General features: G+C 32.3%; 1 protein-coding gene and 1 long non-coding RNA gene across 3 annotated transcripts; both read left to right on the top strand.

The window, feature by feature from the left end:
• Positions 1-246: 246 nt before the first annotated feature.
• On the top strand, positions 247-1,088 carry LOC121174249 (uncharacterized). The gene is made up of 3 exons (XR_005890170.1): positions 247-296; positions 419-491; positions 729-1,088. It is a non-coding gene; the product is annotated as an uncharacterized lncRNA (long non-coding RNA).
• A 5,167-nt stretch (positions 1,089-6,255) lies between these two features.
• Positions 6,256-23,618, top strand: LOC100781736 (myosin-21). Of its 2 annotated transcripts, none has more exons than XM_003556544.5 (24): positions 6,256-6,756; positions 7,269-7,668; positions 9,407-9,508; positions 9,599-9,742; positions 9,837-9,987; positions 10,097-10,124; positions 11,449-11,614; positions 12,163-12,226; positions 12,359-12,372; positions 12,543-12,627; positions 13,712-13,815; positions 13,952-14,090; positions 14,812-14,930; positions 16,945-17,097; positions 17,212-17,301; positions 17,425-17,502; positions 18,273-18,431; positions 18,873-19,079; positions 20,878-21,083; positions 21,209-21,341; positions 21,593-21,722; positions 21,817-21,963; positions 22,338-22,405; positions 22,526-23,618. In XM_003556544.5, exons 2-24 carry the CDS (start codon positions 7,285-7,287, stop codon positions 23,183-23,185), a joined length of 3,531 nt encoding a protein of 1,176 aa, XP_003556592.1. In that variant the 5' UTR covers positions 6,256-6,756; positions 7,269-7,284; the 3' UTR covers positions 23,186-23,618. The 2 variants fall into 2 exon arrangements, with proteins under 2 accessions (XP_003556592.1, XP_014628205.1); XM_014772719.3 differs by having other exon boundaries at positions 7,246-7,668.
• Positions 23,619-27,859: the final 4,241 nt, after the last annotated feature.

Raw genomic sequence — 27,859 nt, 5'->3', positions numbered from 1 at the left:
CTTCAATGGAGAAGAATGAAATTGCTTATGATTCAAATCATTCTAGTGGTTGGGGAAAAGTTGGAGGCAACTTGGATCATAAAATTAGAAGTATGGGTGATGACAAACTGATATTTATACTGGCAATTTTTGTTGCTTGAACTGATATTTTTACTCTAATTTATATTTTTCCATGCTTGGTGTACAAACATGTATGTTTCATATTTTTTTTCATTTCTGATCAGCAGCTCCTTCTCGTGGCAATGCAAATAGGATAACAAAATTACAATCAAATCCTACTGTGACTGTGAAAACAGGTTTTCCATATCTGTTACCTATTTAAATTCTTTCAATATGCATCTCTAAGAAACAAATTTTAATTGCTGAGAAAAATAAGCAAAGTATGGTCCAACTTGGTGACATCTCTTCCTTGTTGAAGCTTGTTAGAAAAGGAAATGATGAAAATGTTCGCAGAATAGCAGCAGAGGCACTTTTCATTCTTTCCATAGAAGGTGCTTATTTATTTATAGTTGGTTAATTTTTATATCACGTAATTTATTTCATATAAATTAATTTATTACATTTGTTATGTCTTAATTTATTGCTTTTTGTGTTTTTTTGTTCATATGAAACTGTCATCATCATTTTTGCATACTGATTGTTGCAGTAAGCTGGTTATTACTAAATATTAAAGGTTGTGCATTTAATTATTATTGTTTTGATATTGCTTTACTTTTATGGAAATACAGATGGGCAATGTGAATGAAAATTGGGAAGCAAAAATAGGTCAAGAAAATTAAATGATAAAGATGGCTAGCTGAGTGATTCCTCTTCAAACAGTGAAGTTGGCTATCGAAGACTTTGTCTTGATCAAGAGTTGAAGCAATTTTTTCAAACTATGTTTTGTATTGTGACCATTGTTACACTTGTTATTAGACTTAGAATCATATGAGTTTTTCAATCACATTAGATTTGCAGTTATTTGCTCTGTCATGACAAGGATTTGGAACCTGTTTTTCCCCATTTTTTTTATAGTCTAAGCTTAGGAAAATCCTGAAGCATTGAGTTCAATGCACTATGAAGATGTTCAAGATTTTACCTTCTTTCAATATATACCATGTCTTTTGAGTTTCATGTTTACATTACAAGGATCTGCCTATGAAAGTTTGAATTGACATGTCTTGACTTGTATCTTAGTATTTTTTTTTTTACGGGCAATACTAAAGGCTGACAAATAGGTGAAAAAAGAGCAATTGTCAAACTACCTTCAGTGGCCACTTTAATGGCCAGAGCAAGTGCCAGCAAAAAGTTTTAGTTTAGTGGCCATTAAAAGGGTATTTACCAGCTTCCGGTATAAATGCCACTAAATAATATGTAGCAAGTAAAGGACATAGTAATGGCCACTAAAAGTGACTTTTGGGGTAGTCTGTAGGAAAGAAAAAGCCCAATTTCCATTTATTTAGCTTGTATTTGGTTTGATAGATGGATTGGGAGGATGGAAAAAAATTAAATAATATTAATATTTGGGTGTTTGATAAAGGAAAAATAAGGTGGAAATAAATTTTAAAATAGTGGAATCCACTTGTACTATTTTTACTCTTCTATATTTGCTCTTCAACCAAACAACTCAATTTATCATTTTATTTCTCACTTATTTTCGCTCTCTTTTTTCCATTTCCATCTACATTATTTCTCTCAAGTATCCCTAAATCTGCCTGGTGGCTTATTGGGCTAAAAACATATGTCATCCCAATCTGTCACTGTTTGTACCCCTCTCCAACTTGCTATTTGAGAATCAAATAGCACAAGGCCACTAGTTGTTGTTTCACCTCTTGTTCTGTTAAATACACTCCCTCTAACTGACAGATTTGAATTTCTAAGCCCAATTAACCATGTTATTTACTATTTTTTGGGTTCATAATTTCCTAATTCAAAACATATCCATCAATTAACACACTTAATCAAAATAAATAAATTAACATATCACATATTTTAATTAACTAACATTAACATGTTAATTTAAATAAATTCAAACAACACACAGAATCAACCAAATTAAATAAATCCAATACCACTCAAGGAATTCAATCAAGACTTGTAAAAATTAAATCACATATCATGAAATAAATTTCATGATAAAAGGACTAACAAACACATGAGGAATTAAAAATCAATCAATTTTATTTTAAGAAATAAATAAATTCATTAAAATATATCAAACAAGCCAAATTCCTATAACAAGCGTACAACCCGTGGAAAACATCATTTTTAATCGATGAAAAAAGTCATCTTTGCATAGTAGTGATCCATTTTTTTTGTTTCATTTTAAACAACCCTTAATATTACCCATGATCATTACAAAATACTAACTATTTGTTATTGTAAGCATTAAAGGGAAAACTGAAATCATGACTCCTGAACTGTGAAACTTCCAAGCATTTAAAAAGAGGATCTACCTAAGTTTTGCTGCTAAGTTTTGATGAGGATAAAGTCAATAAGTAAAACACTCTAAACACATGTCAAGTCAAAGCTAAAAATAGAAGAAAAAAGCTATAAAGTCAGGGTTGAATACTGAAGATTAAAGAAGAAAAATTTGTGTCCTAAGTATATAGCTTGTATCACTAGGACTAGCATCAATGATTCATCTAAGGCTAAATAGTCTATCTACGTTAATAGGAAACCCATTAAGTAAAGCCTTCCTTCATATGAAATTGACCCAATAACCTTGAAAACTTGTAAACAATTTGATCCTTAATTCTTTTCTTTGCTTGAAAATGAGGCAACGATGATACTTGAAAGAAAACAAAGCCATTCTATTTTTTCCTGTGTTGCTTGTTCATGATGGTTAAAAAACTTACCAAAATTTATGTTTGCAAACAGAAAAGAAACATAAATAGTTATAAAGCAAGAAACAATAGGATAATTATAATAATTTAATGAAAAAACACTTCGAGTGTTTTTTAAGAGAGAGAAAGAGTCGTTGATCTTATATCATTTTATTTATTTTTCTTCTCTTTGCTTTCATTTCAAACAAAGGATAAGACCAAGGGATACACCAAATTTATGAACTTGAATAAGAAACGTTATTATTACGATGACCATATTTTTCGTAGCATGTCATATTTTGGCTGGTTTTCTTATAGTTTTTGGGTGATTAAGATAATAAAATAATAACAAAACATTATTATTAATGTTGAAGAGGAAAGGAAAGGGTTGTGATTGGCTGGTGTGAGCATGGGACCCATTGAGCAAAAGCACAATGAGAAGGGGACAGTATAAGTGCATTACACCTTACGCAGCTAACACTTGCCGGCGTAGGCAATCACGTGTCTGCACTTCCACATTAACTTCATCTATAGCCCTCTGATCCCAATCCAACGGCTAAAATTCAAAAGAATCCAACGTGCTTTGACTCCCTCCACCTTTTGTATTTGTGTTAGTGAAACCTAATCATCTTTCTCATTGTCATTAAAATAATATTCATTCATAACAATAACAATATATTACTATAAATTAATCCTTTTTCTTTTTGCTATGCCCAATTGGCCATATTACCTTATTTATCCGTCAAACATGTTGCTTTTTTCTTTCACTTGAGTTCCTACATTTCTTTCTTTTTCTTTTTCTCCCTTTACAGTTCTTACTCCTTTATTAATAAAATAAACTAAGTAAATTACCTTATCATTAATTTTTTAAATGTATAATTCCTATGCATATATATATGAAGAATGATTGTTTAGAAAAAAAATAAAAATGAAGGGGATACTTTTTATGAACTAAACAACTCATATATAATAAGTAAATAACAAAAAAGTTATATGTGATCTATTCATTATATTAACTCATAAAATGTAGAGAAAATTGAAAAATACTTTATTTGCGAACTTTTACTTTTAGTAAAAACATAATTTTGCATTTCGAGTTTTTGAACAGGATAGCTACAGTAAAATTACGAAATGGCTGCATCCTATCTTGTAATTAATAATAAAAAAGATATGATATGGGGTTTTTGTAATAATTTTTCATGACTTTGGAATAATAGAATAATTTTCATCTCAGAAAATATAAGTTTAAAAGTAAGAAATGAAAATATATTCGTAAAAGTAGATAATTAAAAGAAACAATCCAGCATATGACATGAGGTATATTTATATATTTATATATTTTGTTTTTATAAATATATTTAAAACGTGTCATAGTTAGTAAAGAAATTAATTTTGACAAATTAACTTTAATACATTAATTAGTTGTGTCCGATTACAAAATTGCTTTGAGATATGTGGTAAGTATTTTTTTTTTCTTCTTTCAACACAAAAATGTGGTGCTTTGCCACCTAAATTAACGTATGAGAAATCATATTTATACATCTAGATTTTTTTTTTAAATCACTAGATAGATATAAAAGAAAAAAGAAAATATAAAGCAAAATAAGTAATATAATTGAGAGAGAAAAATTGTCAGCAGTGTATATGAACATATATATTTTCGGTCGGAATCTCTTTACAAATTATATGCTAAACCTACATTTGTATATAACATTCATTCATTTCGTGATTCTTTCATTCCAACATTCTTGATGCTAAATTATCAAGATAATTTTTTTTAATGGGAAAAGAATTGATACTTTCCGGACTGTAAAGCAATGGAATAATTCACCAACCTATATATATATATATATTAAAAATGTACAAGTGATCATACTTTAGCCACACAACTCATTTTTTATTTATAAATAAACTATAAACACTATAAATTAATTTCAAGTTAATATCATGATAGTTGTGTATTTTCATCAACTGTTGTATATGAGCATCAATCGCAAATATTGCAAACAACGAAAAAAAAAGGAATGTTTTGAGCTCAAAATACAAATTTTCAACATTTTCCGGAAATATTTCTTGTTATGATAGAGAATAATTAACCAAAAAAAATAAATACATGATGTAACATATGACTTACGTTACGAATTATTGGTGATCTCACACTTTATTGTTATTCGACGGAGACATAATAATATTATTTTTTTCATATTTTACATTTTTTAAACAAAAGTAGCACAGTAGGTTTGATAAGAGGGAAGTCCTACCAAATTATTAATTAAATTTAAAAATAAGTCCATTACACAAGCAAACAACAGTCTATATAATTACAAATTTTAGGAACAAATAATTTATTTAGCCTACTTTTCTTGGCTAGCTTGATACTAATAATCTAGTAGTAATATTTTTATGTTTTATTTGATTTAGTGAATTCTTTTGTCATTTAATGTAGGACGGTGCCTGTGTGGCACTATTACTAACTAACAACTTTCCCCAAATCCCAATTAAAAGTCAAGCTCAATAGGGCTAGTTTCGTCAATGTACTCGTGGCTCCACCATAAGACGCTATGCATGCATTGAATTTTTGTTTCAAAATTCAAAATTGGTTGGCAAAAAGAAAAAGCCCGCAAAATTTAAATGCCACAAAACCCCCACATATAAAAGATAACGTCATTTATCATTTAAATGCACATAAGTATATAACTCCATCAAATTATAATTGATTAAGGCTTAATTTCATTTTTTTCTCATCTTATTAATGTTGATTTTTTTCAATTTAATTGATATTATTTTAAGAGAAATGCAAACAATAATTTTTTTAAGCACACTCTTTTTTATTAATTAAAATTTATTAAAAATTATAAATTTATGTGGGTTTTATTTTTTATTTAACAATTATTTTTTTCTATTTTTCAATAACTTTTATTCAATAATGGTAGAGTATGCCTAGAAAAAGTATATTCTTTTTTACTGCAAGTATATAAAAAGTGTTACTAAAACTTCTCTTATTTCAACTATATGGTTTTGGTATATATTTAATATTTAATATTTTATATCTAATATTTAATGTATAATATATTAAATATTGGACATTGAAGTTAATAAGAGTTAAATGGATAAACCAAAATTATACGGTTAAACTAGTGGCATCAAATTGCACAGAAAAATTAAATTTCAATGATTAAAACTATAAAGAGAAGAAGAATGTAATGAACATATAAATTAATCGTATTTTTTTTTACAGGAAAATTAATCGTAAATTTAAAAAGCTGAGTTACTACTATTTTACCACGCCACATTTATTAGACTCGTTTATAGTCAAAGGAAAATTCTACGTAGTATTACTATCATATAATTTTATTTTTCTTCTTCTTACTTTATGTATTTTTTTATTTATTTATGATTTATGATTATTATGTTGAATTTTAAAAGCAAAGGAAAGCAGAAAAGCTGGTTCATCTCCACACAGCGTGGATGGTTAGCAAATTATTTTCATTTTTCTCTCTCAACTTTCTCGGAAACCAAACAACCCTTTTGTCAGACTCAGGACTCATTTTTCTCTCTCAAATTCTTTTTTTTTTTTTTTTGAGATTGTTCTGTTCTCTTCTCTTCTCAAACTGAAACTTCTCACTCAGTTCTTCTTCTTCTGCAACACAACACAAGATCTTCTTCTTCTGCTTCATTCACACGTTGATCACAAACTTCATCTGCTTAATTACCTGACAGAGCATTTGCTGTGGCTTCTGGATCGGTCAACATACTTGACTAGTTGCTTTTTCCAAGCTTCGCTTTTTCTCGGTTGCGTGTTTGTTTTGCTTTACTCAAATGCTTTCACAACGTGAAATGAATTCAGAATTGTGATGTTGAATTGTTGAGTGAGGCATTTCAGCTCGTTTTCAAGTTCCTGTGTGTTCTTGCTGCTTTCTCAAGTCAAGAATTAGAGGAAATCGAATTTTCGGTATTATTATTATTGTTATTATTATTATTATTATTATTATTATTATTAAGTCGTGTTTCAGGAAATTGGAGGATCTGTTGGTGCAGCAGCATTTTTAGTTTTAATTTTTTTTTTTTAATTTTTGAAGTTTGAAAGGTGTGTTTGAGTGTCAGATCGGGTAGGTTTTAGGTTCGGTTAAATTGAAGGTTTAGCTTTGTTAAATTGATGGTTTTGAATTTTACAGAGGATGAGGTTGAAAGTGTGAATGACAAATTTTAAGGAATGAGCACAACACAACACTAGAGAGAGTAGTAGAGTCTGTGTCTTGAGCTTTGGTCCCCCTCCATTATGTTATGTATGTTTATCTGATATAGCCATTCAATGGGGCCTTGTTAAAAAGTTTGAGAGACACTTTTGGTTGAAAAAAAGAACCCCCTTTTTTTTTATTTGATAGAGAATCTATCTATTTGTTTGCCCCAGCAATTTGTAAATCTATCTTATTCTTGGTAGTGTTGTGGGCTTGTGGCTGGCAGAGCTATTTAAGGGAAAATGTCTGCAACATCCAAGGTCCTGCCTGCTCTCCACCCTATCAAATCATTGCCTCCCAAGTTCAAGATTACTTCTGGTAATCCGACTGCTGGTCTAATGGAAAACCATGGAGATGCTAAGTTCAGAAGCAATGATGTGATCAGATCAGGTAGTCCAGAAAATGATGCTTTGATAGGGGAGGTTGCTGAGGAAGCTCAGAACTGTGCTGGTGACATGGGTGTTTACGGTGAGGACTTGGCGTACAGCAGAAAAGGTGTGTCGTTAGAAGACAGGCCATCAATTGCTGATGAAGACTTAGAATCTGTTCCTCTGCCCTTCCCATCAATTTCAATGTCCTCTAGGGAACGCAGGTGGAGTGATACAACACCTTATGCTTCAAAGAAGGTACTTTACAACTTTTGGCTTTGGATTTCAATTTAATCTCATGTTGTATTTTGAAATTGCTTAAGGATATTGTGATATACTTAATTCAGTTGTATAATAACTTGATTTTTCTAGAAGAATGTTCAATAAGTTGATGGATTTTTTTAAAATCTTTTTATTTGGAAGTTTGGACGTTAACTTTTGTCTGGGTTTTCTGTGTGTTATTATTTATATTTTTTATTATTATTTTTTATATGGTCTTTTACAATTGGGTTCAGGAGCTTCAGAGTACTCATAAGTCATAACTTTGTGGAGTAGTTTCATCTTTCCTTTAGTATAGATGTATTGATGTACTACCATAAGCACTAAAGAGTGTGCTTCCAAAGTCATGAATACTGACTGGCAACAGTAGCAGAACATCTTATTGAAATTTGAGGTTAGTTTGTAAAAGAGATACTTAATACAGACTATCTAAGATGGAGAGATAATGGTAGGAAAGTTCATATTCTGTAGTTCAAGTTTTGGTTGGGTATCAGATTTGGATCATGATCAAAATCAATTGAATGTTGAAAGTACATCTTAAACACAGGCAGGTCAAAAGGGATGACAGATGGGGCTAGATATTGATCTAGGCATCTTACAGAGAACTAAGAATCCATGGGTACCACTGTACCAGGAAGCAACAAAAATCCTAATAACATACTAATCTACTGGATGCACCTTATTGTGTAGTAAAATAACTAATTAAAACCTCTAAATAATTCCCTATGAAATCACTATAAAATCATAAAAAACCATTATATTTGGCCTCTTTTTGTCCTGCCTCAACATGTTTCTTAGGTAAGACAATTATTTTCAACTATTTGACAATTTTTTGGTACCTGTATCATTGGGCTTTGAAGCTTTTTACTTCTAAATGTTCAATCAGATTGATGGGTTTTGTAGGATATTAAGGATTAGAAAGAACTGATGGGAAACTATTGTTTATTTTTAGCTTTTGCAGCAGTAGTTAGTTAAGAAAGCTACAGAAAAGTTGCATTAGAGAAGCCTCTATTAGTTTGGAAGTTACATCTATAAGAATTTCTGTATCAATTACTTTTTGTTTGAGAGAATTCTCTTTATTCCTGTGTCTGTGCTAACAAACTCACTTGGCTGGGGTAATAGAATAGCCTTAAAAGATAGTGTTTAAATAAATGGAATATTTATTTCCATTTCAATATTTTTGATGCAATAAATCTGGAAGCTAAATGATAGTGGTCATCACGTGGTCTCATTTGTCTTCTTCTATACCTTAAACTTAGCCTTGTTTTTGATAGAATATCCCTATGTTGTGGTGTGAAAATTGAAGTAGAGTCATTATTCAATCTCTTGACATTTTTCATTTTATTGACTCAATTCCTTACATCTCTTGTCAGTTGACTGCTGAGAGTGTCTTGGTAATCAGTAATAATTTATTTAAATTTAAATACTTGCCACTGTTTGTTGTTTTCCTCTGTTCTATTTGCTAACAAAAGCATATGACTTGTTATTTCTATTTCTCTTTGTCTAATGATTTTCCATGTATTTTGTTTTATGGGGGAATGTCATGTAATTCTATCAGTGCTTTCACTAAATTTTTTTATAAAAATGTCAAAACAGTGAAGAATGCCATGTAAACAATTCAAGACATATCTTTTTAGTTTATTTGAGTTATAGATCAATACTACATAGTTTATAATTTGCTTTGTCTTGTCCTTACTGATGAAGTTCACTATTTCAGAAACTTCAGTCTTGGTTTCAACTTCCGAATGGGAATTGGGAGCTGGGGAAGATAATAACAACTTCTGGAAATGAATCTATCATTTCACTGTTTGACGGGAAGGTAAGATAAATTACAATATTTCTCAAGAGTGGTGCATTTTTGGCTTTACTAACTATGCAGTCTCCCCTCTCCCTGTGGGCCTTATTATAGGTTTTGAAAGTGAAAGAAGAAAGTTTAGTACCAGCAAATCCTGATATCCTTGATGGAGTGGATGACCTCATGCAACTTAGTTATTTAAATGAGCCGTCAGTTTTATTCAACCTGCAATATAGATACAATCAAAACATGATTTATGTAAGTCTTTATGTCTCTTTAAAAATTTTCTCATCAATTTGTTTCTTGATCATAACTTCTAATGTATTTATGTGTATAACTATGTACAATTCAGACAAAAGCAGGGCCTGTTTTGGTTGCTATAAATCCCTTTAAGAAAGTTCCTCTATATGGTAATGATTATATTGAAGCCTACAAGCGTAAAGCAATTGAAAGCCCTCATGTATATGCAATAACAGACACGGCCATCCGAGAAATGATACGAGGTAACTTTTTATTTCCTTATTTTACATTTATAGATGAAAGTTTAGAGTTTAAGACCACTTCCATTTGTTTTAAGCAAGAACTTGCTCTGACTCTTTCTCTGTTTTCCAGATGAAGTCAATCAATCTATAATTATAAGGTCAGTAATTTTTTTGTTGAATTTTTTGAGCAGTTGGTAAGACAAACTGTAGTTAATTTCTTTTCTATAAGCTGCTTTAATTTAAACTTTTATACTGGTCTCAAGTATATTCTGAACATTCATTCTTGTCTACAGTTCATTTCTGGATGATTAACTAAATAACTTTATTTCTAAAAGCTACTCTGAATCTCGGATTGGTAATTTCCCCAGGAAGTTATTCTGGATCAAGTGAGGGGATAGTCCCACAAATTTGTATGGAACATATAAAAAAGGAAACTTTGGTAAAAAAAAATACTTTCCAACAGTTTAGCAACAATTAACTGCTAAATCAGTTAGCAATATTTAGAGTGGTTAATAAGTAACCACTTGAACAGTTAATTGTTTTAATTCCATTTCTTTAATCCTCATTTTTCCAAAAAGTTTATTTGTCCATATTAAATAATATTATAGTTTCCATGTAGGAAGTTCCCCCCATCAAGGGTGAGCAAGGGATGGGGATTATGTTTGTCTCTACCCGACCTGGAAATTTAATTGGGGTCTTTTATTTGAACTTGAACCCTCCCCATCCCTGATCAAGACCCAAATATATGGGACAAGACTGGGTCAACCCGTCTTTTTAACGTACTATAATTTTACATTATGTATAGTTAAATCTTAGAATAAAAGAAGTATAAAAATTAAATTAAGATATATTTTATAATATGTATTTTAAAATAAATAATATTATAAATATAGTATATAATATATTACAAAATATTGTCTATTAAATAAAAAGGTTTTATCATTAATACACATTTGTTCAAAAAACTTGGAGAATATAGGTACTAAATCGGGTTGGGGCGACTTGAAGCATAACATGAACCCATCCTCAAAATGAAACGGGTCTAATTTTAAATACGAACTCATCAAAATTAACCTTGAGCCGAGCTGAGTTTTAAGTGCCAAGATACATATGCATTTGGTTTTGACTTTTAAATGCCTGAGTTGCAGAATTTTTCTTTAATATAGTAGACCCACTCTGTCTCTGTTATTTGGGGTGTTTCTTGCTTCAATTCTTCTGTCTTTTTTTCATCTATCATTGTTGATGTTTTAACTTTTGTATAATGGAGGTACTTTCCCAATTTACTGGATATTGAACAAAAAAACTTCCTCTTTTTTCCATTTTGGGTTTATTTTTATGGATGTAAAAGCTTCTTCATGCTGTCTGCAGATTTTTTCATTAATGACAAGCTCTTTCTTGGTGTTCCTTAATCTTGTGTGCCCCTTAATTGTGTATTGTGCTTGAATTGGGACCTATAATAATAGTTATCATGTACATGTTCAGTGGGGAGAGTGGAGCAGGGAAGACTGAGACAGCAAAAATAGCAATGCAGTACTTGGCTGCCCTTGGCGGTGGAAGTGGAATAGAGTATGAGATTTTAAAGACTAATCCAATACTAGAAGCCTTTGGCAATGCAAAAACATTGAGAAATGACAACTCAAGTCGTTTTGTAAGATTCCTGACTTGTGATGCTAATTCTTTAAATTGCCATTCTTGTGAATTGCTGCTACATTCCCCCACTTTCAGTCACAGAAATAGTTGATATATGTGAATGTGTGTAGTATTATTCAAGTATGATATTGATAAAACAGAGAATGGATGACCCTCAGAAGATAAAAAATCTCCCTGAAACTTAAGCTTCATGCAAAGACACTCCTTTGTCATGATTTAACTAACAGAATGAATTCATGCAATCCCCTATCAGATTCCCCCCTATATTCCTCAACTCAATTCTCTCTCCTAAATGTCTAACTGACTAGCACCCTCCCACTTCCTTCACATACTTCTGTCCCTTCCTTTTGGCCTAATACCTCTAGCACTTTTTACACTTTCCCAAACTTAGGCCTATGCCAATTACCTACTTTGGTTATTGATGTTTAATCCATTTAGTAATATGGGTTGCTGTCAGTTTCTAGTTGTGATTCTCTTTATATTAAGCTGTGATCTCATATTGTTTTGATGCTGAAAGTTCTCATAATTTGGTTGAATATGTGACAGGGAAAGCTCATTGAGATTCACTTCAGTGAAACTGGAAAAATCTCCGGTGCTAATATTCAAACTTGTAAGTTTATTCTCTTTAATGGTTGGAACCATGTGTCCTTGTTCCCACCAAAAGCTTGCAACTAACCAGAATGTTAAATGTTTGCATCTATGTGTTGACACTACGCGATTCTCCTGGCATGACCATAAACAGTTTTGCTTGAAAAGGTAATTCTTCTTCTTCAGAGCTAATTTTTTCATGCATCATCTATCCCAAAAGCTTAAACTTTTAGGTGGAGACACATGAACGGTTTTATATTACAATTCTAACAGTTTTATGTTCTACATTGTGTTCTCGTTACATCAGTTGACACTAATTTTATTTGGTATGTGAACAGTCTAGAGTAGTCCAATGCAATGAAGGGGAAAGATCATATCATATATTTTATCAGCTATGTGCTGGTGCACCTCCATCTCTCAGGGGTAATTACTAGCTTATAACCTATTTCACTTCTGCTAATATATTTGTTGCATATTGATTGTGGACAATTGTTAAGTCTCTATATTGTTGATGGAGAAATCACTTTTTTCTTCGGGGCTGATGCAAATAGTTTCTATGAACTGTGAAAATCTTCCAATTGAACCCACAAACAATGGCAGATGTCCAATGCGGCCAATATCATTCCAAGTGCAAAACTTTAGAAGTTCTCTTTTACAATTAATTTGTTTGAAAGGGTAAGAGATATATGGCAGGAGTATTACTCGTGGATTGGGCTTTCTTCTGCAGCATTGGTACTGTGAAAGCGGCAGAATTGATGGGCAGAGGTGGATGGTGTTGTGGGCTGCTGTAACATGGTGTATTTGGCGTCATAGGAACAAGTGCAATTTTAACAACCGGGAATTCCAAGGGGAAACAGTACTGAATGATGCAATGTTCTTCATTTGGTTGTGGATGAAGGCACTGGAAAACGGTTTTAATGTCCCATTCCAAGTATGGAGTAGTAATGCTAGAATGAATTTTGTAAGGGGAGGAGTGCGGTAGAAAAGAAACAGGGGTAATTTTTTGTTGTGGGAATATTTTTTGAGGTGGGGGCTTTCACTCAGTGACAAATCCAAAGAATCTTTCTATTATACATCTCAAATGTATTTGTTAAGATTCTCTGGATTTTGTGAGGTGGGATGCCTAAGGGCTGTGTATACCAGCACCGCTGGTGCTATACAGCTTTATTTACAGTATATATAATATATAATACATATTTTCGCTGATAAAAAAAATTGTTTGATAAGAATCATTTTAGAATAAACTTTTTACTACCAAACCCAAACATGTACCTAGTTCCCTCTTGCTTAATTGTTAATTCAATAACTTTTATTTTATGTTTTCAATTAGGCATTTTGATCTCGTTAGTTACAAGAATACTGATAGCGTTATCAAAATAATTAGAAATTAGAACATTGCCTTACATAAGCTTTGTATTCTCGTGTTCATCTTGTCTGTAACATTTAATGTTCTGTGTTCTTGTCTATTTGACTTTCTATTTCATTGTTTGTTTGATTTGTAATTCAGGGAAGCTAAACCTACAAAATGCAGAAGACTATAATTATCTGAGGCAGAGCAATTGTTATTCAATTACTGGTGTTAATGATGCAGAAGAATTTCGTACAGTCATGGTACACTATCTTTGTAGTTTAAAGATGATCTGCCTTCATAGACTCTTAAATGATTACTTACTTCTGCTTGATTGGACTGATTGATTTTGAAATGATAGTTTGACACAAAATTGAATATACTATTGCCAACTTCCAGGAAGCCCTTGATGTTGTCCACATTAGTAAAGAAGACCAGGAGAATGTATTTGCAATGCTTGCTGCAGTATTATGGTTAGGAAACATATCATTTACTGTGATTGATAATGAAAATCATGTTCAAGCTGTAGAAGATGAGGGTAAGAAATTTCCAGAGCCTCTACTGAACACGTCTACCTAATTGTATTATGAACATATTATTGAACACATCAACATATCAACACATTTTCGTACATCTCAGTTAATATTAATTCAGAGTTTCATTCTCTTTTATCTCTCTTCCTCTCTCTATACCTAATACCCCATAATTTCAACAATAACAATATAAAGTAGGCTCTTTATCAATATGATACCATTACACTATCAATTTGATATCTTATTATTTAGAGTCTCCATCTCCTCTTTTCTTTGTTTCTCTCCTAAATCATATAATTTTAACATAGTATTAGAGAGCCTATGATCAAGTGGTTAGGATCAGGAGTTTGATCCTGGCCACCCCTATTCTTCTAAATAAAATTTGAATTTCAGCACAAGATAAGGTGGACTTGTGCATTGTCAAAGCTTCTAGCCTGAAGGACCATGCGCGAGGGAGTGCGTTAGATACAAGTTATAAAGAAATTCCTGATCCATTACCTTACATCTTAAGGTTTTAGGACAATCGGTCCTTCACACTGAACTTATCATTTAAAAATTTAGTAATTGTGACTTGTTTTCATTTTCATCTGATGACTTTTATTTACATATGGTGTGTTTGATGTCTAATTTTTGGTACATACGTTTTGAACATGTTTTAGACACCTTCATGTGTTTCAAGTTATTCAATACTTTATTTAAAAATGATTTTTTTTTTGCTTCTTATAGGTCTGTTCCATGTAGCTAAATTAATTGGCTGTAGCATTGAAGATCTCAAGTTGACACTATCAACTCGCAAAATGAAAGTTGGTAATGATAATATTGTCCAAAAGTTGACGCTATCACAGGTAAAATGACCACTCTGTTACTAGAAATGTTGGCCTGAAATTATGGATGGAAAAAATGCAACTTTCTAGTTACTAGAAATATTGGGAAAATGAAGGTGTACTGCATTCCTCAGTGCATATGGCAATTTGTTTAGTTTGTTATTTGAAGAAAAAGGAAATGAAAAGAAGGTTGTTGGTGATGAACATCATCTTGTTTTATTTTTCTTGTTGGGAGTTCTATTCAGCATTTAAATATGAACAATTCATGCATACATGGGGCCATTAGTCTTGATATAATGAAACCCATTGGATACTTCAAACACATATCATGTTTAGGGTCTTGGTATTGCTACTGTGCATTTTCACCACTTGTAAGATAGTGATTTCCTTCTAGAGTCTCTGTATCTATGCAATGTAGGCTCAATACCTTGAATGATCTGGAAATAGCTGTTTATACTTACCAAAAGAAAAGAAAAAGGATAATGTCTACCTCTGAATGCTGAACTGCATACCATCATCATTTTGTTTTTTTGGGTTAACTATCTTTTTGGTCCCTAAACTTTTTGAGGTTTTTACTTTTTGCCCCTTAAGCTTTGGTCTGTTATTATTTTTAGTCCTTCTGTTAAGTTTCTGTGAGCACCAAGTGTTAATATTTTGTTGCAGCTCATTTTCTGGGGGTTTAAACCACCACAAAATGCTTAGTGACTCATTTAAAATTTTCATACAAGGTTGAGAGAAAGGGGACATTCAATTTCTTGACGCAGAAATTGCTGCAACAGATTTTATTGAATGAGAAGGGTAGAGAATTACTGAATCTAACAAATTCTTTGCATTCTCAAGCTTCCTTCTCAACAGATTTTATTCATCACTCTCTTTACAACCCACCTTTATTCTCCTTCTCAACCCCATATCCCAATGCCCTAAATGCCACTGTTTCCCTCCAAGTTCGAGAATTTAATGTGATGTGTGATCAACGTTGATGGAGTAGAAGGTTGTTGGGCCTTCGAGAGATCGCATGACCCTTGGTCGCAATGGTGTAACAGCAACGCAAAGCAGGTACGACGAGAGGCTGTGATGGTTTCACCGAGATCTAGATCTGGCCATTTGGTGGTGTGCCGCCTCGGTTTGGTAGTGGTTTAAGGTCAGGAGAGTGGAGTGAACGGTTGTAGATCTGAGGTCGAACGCCATCTCTGTTGAGGTTGCAATATGCAATTGCTTTTCGAGGAGGAGGTTGCGGTTGCAGAGGCCCAAGAATTTGTTTAAATTTGTTCTTATTTTTGCTGTTCTTAATTTTTTTAAAATTTGATTTCATTCTTTACACTCTGTTTTTGTTGTGTCTTTCCTATGGAATTATTAGTGCAAGAAAGAAATTGTGTCTGAGTAGGGTGATAGTTTGTAGGGGTTTGATGGTTCATGATTATTTAGTACTGGCGTACGTTTTTAATTTTGTAATAACTTTTAGAAACATGGAGGCATGCTTATTTCATAGTCTGAATAGGATGATTCTTTGTATAATTTTGTTAAGATACTATGTGCTGTAAATGAATTGGAAACAACTTTCAGAAAGTGAGAGGTTGAAAGATTTGTGGTTTACATAGGAAAATTTTTAAGCTCCTGTTAAGCATTTTCTGGTGGTTTTTAACCATCAGAAATTACAATAATTTTTAAATGTTTCAACCAAGTAATTTATGGAGGTTTTTAACTGTTAGAAAAAAACGCCACAAAATGTAATTGCCACGTCACCATTTAATGGCTACACTTGACGGTAAAGACTAAAAAACAGATCAAAACTTTAGGGACTAAAACCAATCAAAAAATTGTTTAAGGACTAAGAAAATACCTAAAAAAGTTCAGGGACCAAAATTAACCCTTTTTTTGGGGGGGTGGGGAGATAATTGATGTCAAAACATAATGTAAATCATTATGCTCAATATACAGATTTGGTTGGACTTTATTTGTAAGGTGCATGATGCCACTATCATGATGATTTTTTTTCTTTCTCAATATCTTAAATAGTATTTTTTTTGTCTTGCAGGCCATTGATGCAAGAGATGCTTTGGCAAAGTCAATATATGCATGCCTGTTTGATTGGTTGGTTGAACAGATAAATAAATCACTTGCTGTTGGCAAAAGACGTACCGGCAGATCAATCAGTATTCTAGATATCTACGGCTTTGAATCTTTCAATGTATGTTTATATTAAACTTTATCTACCTCTTTCTTTATATTTATGATTTATCTCACCATCTTCATCCTGTTTGATATTTTGCCTCTACTGATGCTATGCATTTTATCCCTGCAGAGGAACAGTTTTGAACAGTTCTGCATAAATTATGCAAATGAGAGATTACAGCAACACTTCAATCGTCATTTATTCAAGTTAGAACAGGAGGTATGGATCCTGCGGAGTCTGAATGCTTAAACAAGTATTGAATGTCCTTGTATCTTAAATGAAAGAAACTATTGAATACCTCTGAATGCCAAACATCTGCTTATGCACGTGGATTGATTTCAGGAATATATTCAAGATGGCATTGACTGGGCTAAAGTTGAATTTGAAGACAACCAAGACTGCCTTAATCTTTTTGAGAAGGTCCAAAATTTCTTTGTTCCCCCTGACTCCTTTTCTGCATAATCTCTGGTGTGCTTGTTAATTGAATGATTTCAGTGGGAAAATGTTAGCTAATCAGTTAAGCCTGGTAGGATATGTATTGCTTATATGCTCAATGAAATTTTTGTCATTTTGTCATGTCTTGTATTTGTATATATCAACATTATGCAGTGCAAAAGAAACACAACTTTGGATTTTCAAAAGGAAAGATATGATTATTTTTCATACATTAGTTTTAATAAGCTCTATTTATTTTGAAGCTTGGTTGAAAATTCCTGTATGTCTAATTGACGACTGTTTGGTAAATTTGTGACGAATTGGTAATGTAGCATATGTAATACATGCAGCACATGTTTATATTAGATTTAGCATATGTAGAATTAGTCTTTCCTTATTTGTAGGGATTTGAATAATTACCTTTATTACTGTGTCATTGTAATCATTATTCTGTAATTATAAATACATGTGTGTGTACTGTTATGGACACAATGCTCAAAACCTAATATGGTATCGATAGTCTGAGCCAGTTTTTGAGCCAACAGAAGCCTCCTTTTTTTCCACTGGAACAGTATCAGCACCTTCCCTGGCCTGTTTCTCGTCCACCACTGCACCCTTTCACCAGTGTGACCCCATGACCAGGAGTGCCCCTCTTGTTGTGGCAACTACACTTTTATTCCTTGGCATGGATATTCTGACATTCATGATTAGAAACTAGAATTGTGTCTTATACTTGACTTCTGGTATATTTGCAGAGGCCACTGGGTTTATTATCCTTGTTAGATGAAGAGTCCACTTTCCCAAATGGCACAGATCTAACACTTGCTAACAAGCTTAAACAGCATTTGAATTCTAATTCGTGCTTCAAAGGAGAAAGAGACCAAGCCTTTACTGTACACCATTATGCTGGGCAGGTATTAATCTTATCATGTTCTAAAGGTATGACTGTATGAGAAATGCTAGCAACTAGCAACATAATTTTGGTGCACACTTGTCAACACACTCTTTAGTATAGGTTGAAATTCATGTGTGACATACTTATTTAGTGGTCCTATTCCCAACTTAATGGGTCCCACTAGAGTTTCAAAGTCAACCAATAGTAAAGAGTGTGTTGCTAGTATTCCTCTCAGTATATTAGTTTATATCTCTATACAAACTGATTCTTAATTGCCATAAGATTTAAAATCTGTTGATATGTTTACAGTGGCATTCAGTTTGACCTTATGATCTTTATAATGTGACAACAACGTCACTAGGTTTTAAGGAGGATAAGTAGGGGTTTACTCATTTCTTATTAATTTTAATTTGCTCATCTGACCTGACTGTTTGATAGTTCTACTTGTTCCTCCACTCAGGTAACCTATGATACAACTGGATTTCTGGAGAAAAACAGAGACCTATTGCACGTGGATTCCATCCAACTTCTATCCTCATGCACGTGTCCTCTTCCTCAAATATTTGCATCTCATATGCTCACTCAGTCTGATAAGCCGGTAGTTGGTCCCTTACACAAGTCAGGTGGGGCAGATTCCCAAAAGCTAAGTGTTGCAACAAAATTCAAGGTACGTTAGCTTAATTATAAAGTGATCCGAAACATCATTTATCACAAAAAGATTTAACTGAAGTGTGATCTGCAAGTATATGGAATTGCAACATGTAATATAGAGACGTGTATCATTCACATGAGGATTATAACTCGAGTACTGAATTCACAATTGAATCTCTATTTGAACTAACAAATTCAGAAGAGTATGGATGAGTATCCACTAAGTGAGAAACTAAAATTGCCAATGAACAATGAGAAAATTCACTCAAAACAAGTGAAGTTCAGAAAATTAGAGACTCATTCTCTCAAAATCTCATATCATGCAGTCAGTCATGCTCTTAATTCAGATTTCAAATTTTCAATGCCCAGTTGATGATCAAATTCATAAAATTTGGTCAATTCCAATCCCTTTGGAATTATACCTATCTCTTAATCGAAAGTCCTATTTCCTTAGGCGAGTTCAATTGAGACATGCATTAGGTTTAGGAATTCAAAAGATCACATAACTATCAACCCCAATCCTTTGATAATCAATCATTGTGCTGTTTACTTCAGATCCAAACAATTCATCAATTTTTCAATTGTGAGAAAAATCCCAAAATCACTTTATGAATGACCAAAATGAGAAGCGAAGCAAACAATCAAATTGAACATGAAAAACCATAGATTGAAATTGCAAGAATTGGATTACACGAATTCAACTTCAAATTGGGAGTCTTCTTCCCATTACCTAAGAATTTAGCAAAACATAGCAAAAACAGAAGAATTAACAGAAGAGAAGTGGAAATCCAAAACATGAATTGAAGATAAAATTTCTTATTTTCACAAGGTCTCAGCCCAAAAATCAGAGAGGATGAGTGTCTTGATTCCTGTTAAAAAAATGACATAGGTGCCAAAATTTGATCAAGACATCTATTTATAGGCACCGGGCATGTACAAAATGAAAATAGGGTGTGTACATGGTGATATAACAGTAACACTTCAGGATTCAAGATTGATGTTTACACAGTGAAGAAAAGGTGTGTTAATGCTATTACTCCAATAGCTATTTTACGTTTACTTAATTGGAACATGCACATAACAAAAATAATAATTGTGTACACAGTACACACTGAGGTAGCAGAAGCAAAATCCTTTGGAAACAACTCCATATTGGGCACATAAGACTATTGGTGTGCACATGCTAATGCTCCAATAACCAGTTCAATCACTTTGCTTCCTTTCTTTCCCTTGGGAACTTCCTACGTCAACCAAACCAAAATACAAGATTTTGATGTAATCAAGATGGAAAATCACTGAAATCTAAACTAATCTATATGGTAATGGATATTATACAAAGGAAGTAGTATTTACTATGAATCTCCATCAAATGTGGGAAAAATGTATGGAATTAAGCTTTATTTGCCCTCCAAATCCACTTATGGAATGGATTATTATACAATTAAGTGGATTTATCACAAAAATCCTTGGCAGACTAATATTTAATTTTGTCTCAGTATTTCTTTTAATTGTTATGAATGAATAATAATTAAATCATGTCACGTATTTTACTGAATGAATAGTTATTGTAACATGTTTTAGCTGATAAGTAGGATTGGGTACAGACACAAATATTGTAATTTTGTAGGACGCAAAATGTAAGTGGGGTGGGAAATAGAATAAAAATTCTCGTGTATTAAACCACGTATTATTTGAAAAGTAGATGATCATCAACTTCCCCCTCTACTAAAAGCAACTTAAATATTCTTTTTCACAGGTAGTGATATTATCGCGCTTTAGTTGATATTAAAATGATTTCCTCTGTTTGTGTCCAGGGTCAATTGTTTCAACTGATGCAACGACTGGAGAGTACTACTCCACATTTTATTCGCTGCATTAAACCCAATAATCTCCAATCACCTGAATCATATGAGCAAGGGCTTGTATTGCAACAGCTGAGATGCTGTGGGGTCCTGGAAGTAGTTCGAATATCGAGATCAGGCTTTCCAACAAGAATGTCTCACCAAAAATTTGCCAGAAGGTATAACGACAGAAAGACTGATAATTTATATCCTTTCAAATACTATCACCTTCCACATTCCCTCCGCCCTGGTGTTTTTGCATGTGTCTAACCTTGTTCTTATTGGCTTGGGTGCATTGAATCAGATATGGTTTTCTCCTTGATAATGTTGCATCTCAGGATCCACTTAGTGTTTCGGTTGCAATTCTTCATCAGTTTAATATTTTGTCGGAGATGTATCAAGTTGGCTACACAAAATTATTTTTCCGGACAGGGCAGGTAATAAATGTTAATTTTTTAAAAGTTTTATACAATTTTTTTCTTATATCCCCCAGAATCTTTGATTATCTACGTGTACTTTTTAAACTAAGAAACTTTGAGCTTTAGTGATTTGGTATTATGATGAATTATAATTTCTAGTTTATAGTTCTATTTATATCTGCTATTCCTTTCCTTTATGAAAGGTGTAGGAGCATAAGATTTTATTTTTTAAATATTTTCCAATTTATGCTGCTTTGATGGAATTGCAGATTGGTGTGCTTGAAGATACTAGAAATCGTACCCTCCATGGCATTTTACGTGTCCAAAGTTGTTTCAGGGGTTTCCAAGCACGTCGTTCTCTCAAGGATCTTCGGGGAGGAATCACTACTTTGCAGTCATGTATATCCTTTTTCACTACCTTATTCTTCAAGCCTTATATTTTTGTGCAGAAATGTATAATAACAAAATGGAAACATAATACTTATTCATGCAGTTATTAGGGGAGACAAAACCAGAAAGGCATATTCAGCTTTACTTAAGAGGCATAGAGCTGCTGTTATTATACAGAAGCAAATCAAAGCAGTATTTGCAAGAAACAGAATGAGGACTATTAGTGATGCTGCAATAGTCATACAAGCAGGTAAGGTTTTATACTATATAAATTCTAAGATATATGATACCAATTTTTGCTGTATGGAATATAGATGTTCAAATTAGGGTTTTAAAGATTGAACACCAGTTTCTTAAAGATTGGCCCTTGTTTCCGTGTCTTTTTTAAACAGATGAAATCAACATTCTACTTAAATTGTGCAAATCATGATGGATACAAATTAGCATAGGTGCTGTTGCACTAAGTGTTTTTCATTCCAAATTCTTAAATTTGACTGTAGGAATGAAGCACAAGATAAATTATACATAAAAACCGCTATATTTTGTTGGATTGTGGACACCTGTCTTTTGAATGGTGTATTGTCAAATAAATTTTCACAATTTTATTCGAGCTATCTTTTGCAGTTATTCGTGGTTGGTTGGTCAGAAGATGCTCAGGAAATATTGGATTTTTGAAATCTGGAGACATGAAGGTATTGTCTTTGCCATAGTTTAGAAACTATAATATCTGGCCTCTTATTTTTTGTACTTCTTATATTCTGCTTGTAAAGGCGCCTTCTTTGTAATACTTACAATCATGAACTCCAAAACAGATGAAAGAGTCTGATGAGGTTCTGGTTAAGTCATCTTTCCTGGCCGAATTACAGTGCCGAGTACTTAAGGCTGAAGCTGCCCTTAGAGAGAAAGAAGAGGAAAATGACATCCTTCATCAACGTCTCCAACAATATGAGAGCAGATGGTCTGAGTATGAACTAAAGATGAAATCCATGGAAGAAGTGTGGCAGAAACAAATGAGATCCCTACAATCTAGCCTCTCCATTGCAAAGAAGAGCCTTGCTATCGATGACTCTGAAAGAAATTCAGACACATCTGTTAATGCAAGTGATGAGCGGGATTACAGCTGGGATGTGGGAGGCAATCATCGGCGCCAAGAAAGCAATGGGGCAAGATCAACGAGTGCTGGTCTAAGTGTTATAAGTCGGCTGGCTGAAGAATTCGAGCACAGGAGTCAAGTATTTGGTGATGATGCCAAGTTCTTGGTTGAGGTAAAATCTGGTCAGGTAGAAGCAAGTTTGAACCCAGATCAAGAGCTTAGAAGGTTAAAACAGATGTTTGAAGCTTGGAAAAAGGATTATGGGGCAAGACTGCGTGAAACAAAAGTTATTATAAATAAACTTGGAAGCGAAGATGGCGCACTTGAGAAAATGAAGAAAAAGTGGTGGGGAAGAAGGAACAGTACAAGGATAAATTGATTTTTTTTCAAAATTTTTAATTTATCTTTTATTTTTTTGAGTTCGGTTTTGGTCTATGCACTGTTTCAAGAGCATTGCCAACTATATATATCCGAAAGTGAGGAAAATACAATAGGAAAGGTAAAAAAAAAAAAAGGAGTGGTAGGAAGAGTCCAAGGATGAGTGAATTTAGTGTAGTTTGGGTTAGTTGTTGCTAGCCACCTTTCTTTAATTAGTAATTTCTGCATGAATTGTTGAGTAAGATGTATACTACAAACCTTAGTGATTCGTGTATATCGCTGATGCCCATGCCTTTTCTGGTATGTGGATTGCATGTCAAATTTGTTGTGGAGGCCCAAAATGTAATATACAGTAATCAGTTTGTTGGCCGTTGCAAAAATCATTGTAAAATACTAATATTTATAGAAATTTAAAAAATTTATATTCTTGTGAATGTTGAGAATGGACTGCTTGCTTCACCGAATCGATCTATTTTAGTTCTGATGTGACAGTGTTAATGTAAAGAGAATAGTTTGTGTTTTTTTATGTAATTATAATAATAATTATATATATACCGACTGAACTAGATTCCTAAGAAAAAAGACTATCTATATATAATTTAACATGTGTATGCTCTCATTTTTCTCTTACCATGTATCATACCTGTTGAAAGAAAGAAAAAAAAAACTTAAATGTTACTTTTAATTTATTATATTTTATAATTATTTTATTTTGATATATTAAATTTCAAAAATTTAATAATAATTTTTATGTTTTCAAAATATATTTTTTAATTTTCCATTTGAAATGTTAATATTTTATTAACATTTAAATTTTAAAATAATTAATTTAATATCCGATACAACAACTCAAAAGGTAAAGTATCTATAATTTCTTATTCGTTTGAAATTTGAAGTATCATTTGTACGAATAATAATATACTAAGGACTAAAAATCCACTATGTGTAATAATATTTCCATGAAAACCAATTCAACTACCAAACATTGATTTAAATATTATGATGAATTTTAGCTGTAATAATTTTAATTTATAAAAAATACCCAACTCGATCAAACACAAATCTCTAGTATTCAAATCCAATTTCTGAAATCAATCACCAAATTCAGAATATAATCACACAATAAACAAACTAAAGAGGATCATTGTGGATCGGATAGAAAACAAAAGATAAGAGGATTTGAGAAAACATAAGTTTAGTGCTCCGCTATAAGAGGAAGAAGATGAACAGCGACTCGGCGACGCTCTCGGAAAGAAGAATGCTTCACGACCGCCACTAGTATGGACACCGCGTGGGACCATGGAAGAACTTCGCTAACGACGACGATGATGCTCGCATAGGTGGAAGCATTTGTTTGAGGCCCAGTATAAGCTTTGCAATGATAATAAGACCAACAAGATTAAAATAAAAATACTCACCTGCTATTATGCTAAATTAATTATTTTAAAATTTAAAAGTTGACAGAATGTTAACATTTTTAACAAAAATCAGAAAATTTTATAAAAAATAAAATATTTAAACATTTAAAATATTAAAATTTAACTTATACTAAAATAAAATAATTGTCAAACATAATATACCAAAATATTCAAACTGTATGTTTAAACTATACAAGTATTATGATATTGTATTCCTATAATTACAAAACTCCTAACTAAATAAGGAAAAAAAATCATAAAATATAAAAGAATAAAAAAATCCTAAAGGTGGAATGACCATCTGCTCGAGAGAAATTTCATGGCAAGCAAAACAAAGTTCGTTGTTTTCAAATCCACAATGAAACCAATAATAATTTTGTGGACAGGGAAAGAATTACCATAAAAATGATAGTCGATGGAAAAAAGTTACTATGATTCATATGTGAGGGAAGACTCACCACTGAAATGATCGTCGCTGGAAAAAAAGTCACAACTAAAATGCATGTTGTCATAAAAGTTGCCGATGACGAATGGGTGGCTAATGATTGTCGGGATGTTTGAGGTAGCAAACAACAGACAAAAGGACAAACCCAATGGGAAACACCATTTGACAACACAACCAAGCAAACATTGGTTTGAGTTCTGATTTTTTTGTTTGAAACTCGGTAGCGGAATAGAGGCATAACATATCACCGAGGATGATACGACTATAATACCAAGTTAAAAGAGAGAGAAAAAAAAAAAAAAGTAGATTCAAAATCATGTGTTTGAACTACACAACACAATCCATTTTATAGACTAATTGGAATAAATACAAATAATTAAAGAGGATTGTATTCCAATATGCATGATATTATATGCTTATAAATCATATTCTAATAAGATATTCCTATAATTATAAATATCTTATTTAAATTAAAAATAAATCATGAAATATAAAAGAAGAATAAATCATACTTTAAGAGATCAATCTGTGGTATATATACACCCTATCATAAATACACTATACCAACAGAATAGGATAAAGCCTAGGTTGATATATTATATTATATTGTATTGGTGCAATAAACTTGAGGTTTATGCTTGATTGACTAGGATATTTAGTTAATCAAATCTAACCCAATTGCATTTCAATGGGTTAGTCGGGTAAAGTTTGACTAAACCAAAGCAATTTCTAAATACACCCCCTTAAGTACTAAATGCACCTTCCTTTATATTTTTATTTCCAAAAATGTTATATTAGATCCACATTTTTTCTTGTAATCAAATGTTTCACAAATTAATTTCATAATCTATTACAAGAAATTAATTTCTAGAAGAAAAACCCATGGAAGTATTAACCAACACCTCTAAGGAAGATAAGGCCCTTAGAAGGAACATTTAGATCATTAACATTCAAACATACAGTTATGGGTTCGCTTGCGACACGAAGAAAGGCATATTCAAATCATTAACATTGCAACAACAACTATAGTTGTATGCGCGAGGGTTCTCCCCCCTCCCCCATTGCCACCTTTTCTAGAAGACTGAACATCATCAATTCAGCAGGCGATGTTGTACCAAGAAATCACTTTATGCTTGTTCCTATGTACCCATGCGTGCTATTCTTTCCCCCAATTCCAAACCTATAATATTTATTTCTATTAAGCCTAAAGACATTTATGTCTTTAAGACGAATCATAACTCCTAATTATTTTAATTAGATGCAAATAAATACAAATGATAAAAGTTGTATTTGATATGCTATCAGATCATTATTTGTGTGTTTGTATTTTCAAATGATGTATTCATAAGACGATCTAGTATAACGTTTAAGTAGTGCAATTAAAACTTCATTGAATACTCTGTGTCTGAGATTCTTTTATGCAAAAAAACATTTCCTAGGATCTATCAAAGTCCTATGAAGAATAAATAAAGTGTACGGTCTAGAAAACATTGATCCTCATCAAAAGGGATGCTTTGTTGTTGCAGATCTGCTATGATAAAAGAAGTGAATTATCTATTAAAGTGCAAACACGATAATCTATCAGCACATACTTTGCATGAAGAAGGAATGTGCATTTAATGCAAGCATTAAATGTTCCAACGGACTTAAGACATTGAGCAAAGAGCAGAATAAAGAATTCAATTGTTGTGAGAGAATGAATACTTAAAGATGAAGGCTATATATAAAAGAAGCTTTGAATAAACAAGATACAAATTATATATGCAAACGTATTCTTTCATTCTTTCTTCTAAAGATTTTGTAAATCTTTGTATAGATACTAAGCTCTCAAACACTTTGTATACCTTGAGAGAAAAGACTAACAATGTTCAGTAATATATCCACTTGTAAGATAATCACAATTTTAATCGGTGTGCAAACTTTCAACAAATCTTATTGATTTGTTTAGAGTTAACAGCGGCTTGGTAGAACAAAGAATACTAGGTTTAAGTCAAGTTTGGGGTAAAGCTTGAATGTGTAAGGGCCAGTGATAATGAAAAATATTTGTAACTTTGATATGTTAGTGGAAACTTGGTGGGTTTCTATAACTAGACGTAGTCTCGGGTTTGAGACAAACCAATATAATTCTTTATCTCTCTATTGCTTTAACTGACAAAGGGTTTGAATTTATTTTTAAATCTTATATCTTGTTTCGTTTTATAAAGAGAACTAATTTTCTCATCGTCTAATAAAGTCTAATTTCTGAATGTTTTTATGTTTATCTATATCAAAAGATAAACATGTTTTTAGTCTTAGAAAAAAAATTTAAATTTCTAAAAACAGAATGTAACCTTGCTTCCTATGTTATTTGCTTCTACACTTTCCCTCTTATCCGCAACACGAAGAACCCATGATGAGGGTTTTATCTAACTTCCAAGGGTTTGCTTGTGGTGGTTGTCATAGGATGAGGTTGGCTTAATGAAGACGTAGCCAAGTTTGTGCCTTGTGGCAATGAAGTTGGCTTGATGAAGACAAATTGATTTGGCAATGTTAGGCAAGCATCAAATGTTAGAGGTATATGTAGCAATGATATGGATAAAAGGGAAATAGAAACAGGTGATAGGTGTTTAGGGGAAAAAAAAAATGGATGTATAAGTAAAATAGGGGTTGTTGATGGCAATTCCCCCAAACCAATTATAATTGGGTTGGGTTGCGAGTTAATAGGTTTCAAACCCAATTAGCCCAACCCAACCCCATGTGCATATAATATTAATAATAAATATTTTTTATTTCTATAAGTATATATGTCATTATCTATGTGTAACCCTAACTC

The sequence above is a fragment of the Glycine max genome, chromosome 20 (assembly GCF_000004515.6).
Source record: "Glycine max cultivar Williams 82 chromosome 20, Glycine_max_v4.0, whole genome shotgun sequence".
Taxonomy (NCBI): Eukaryota; Viridiplantae; Streptophyta; class Magnoliopsida; order Fabales; family Fabaceae; genus Glycine; species Glycine max.
The sequence above is the reverse complement of the archived record's forward strand: the minus strand, read 5'-3'. Positions and strand labels throughout refer to the sequence as shown.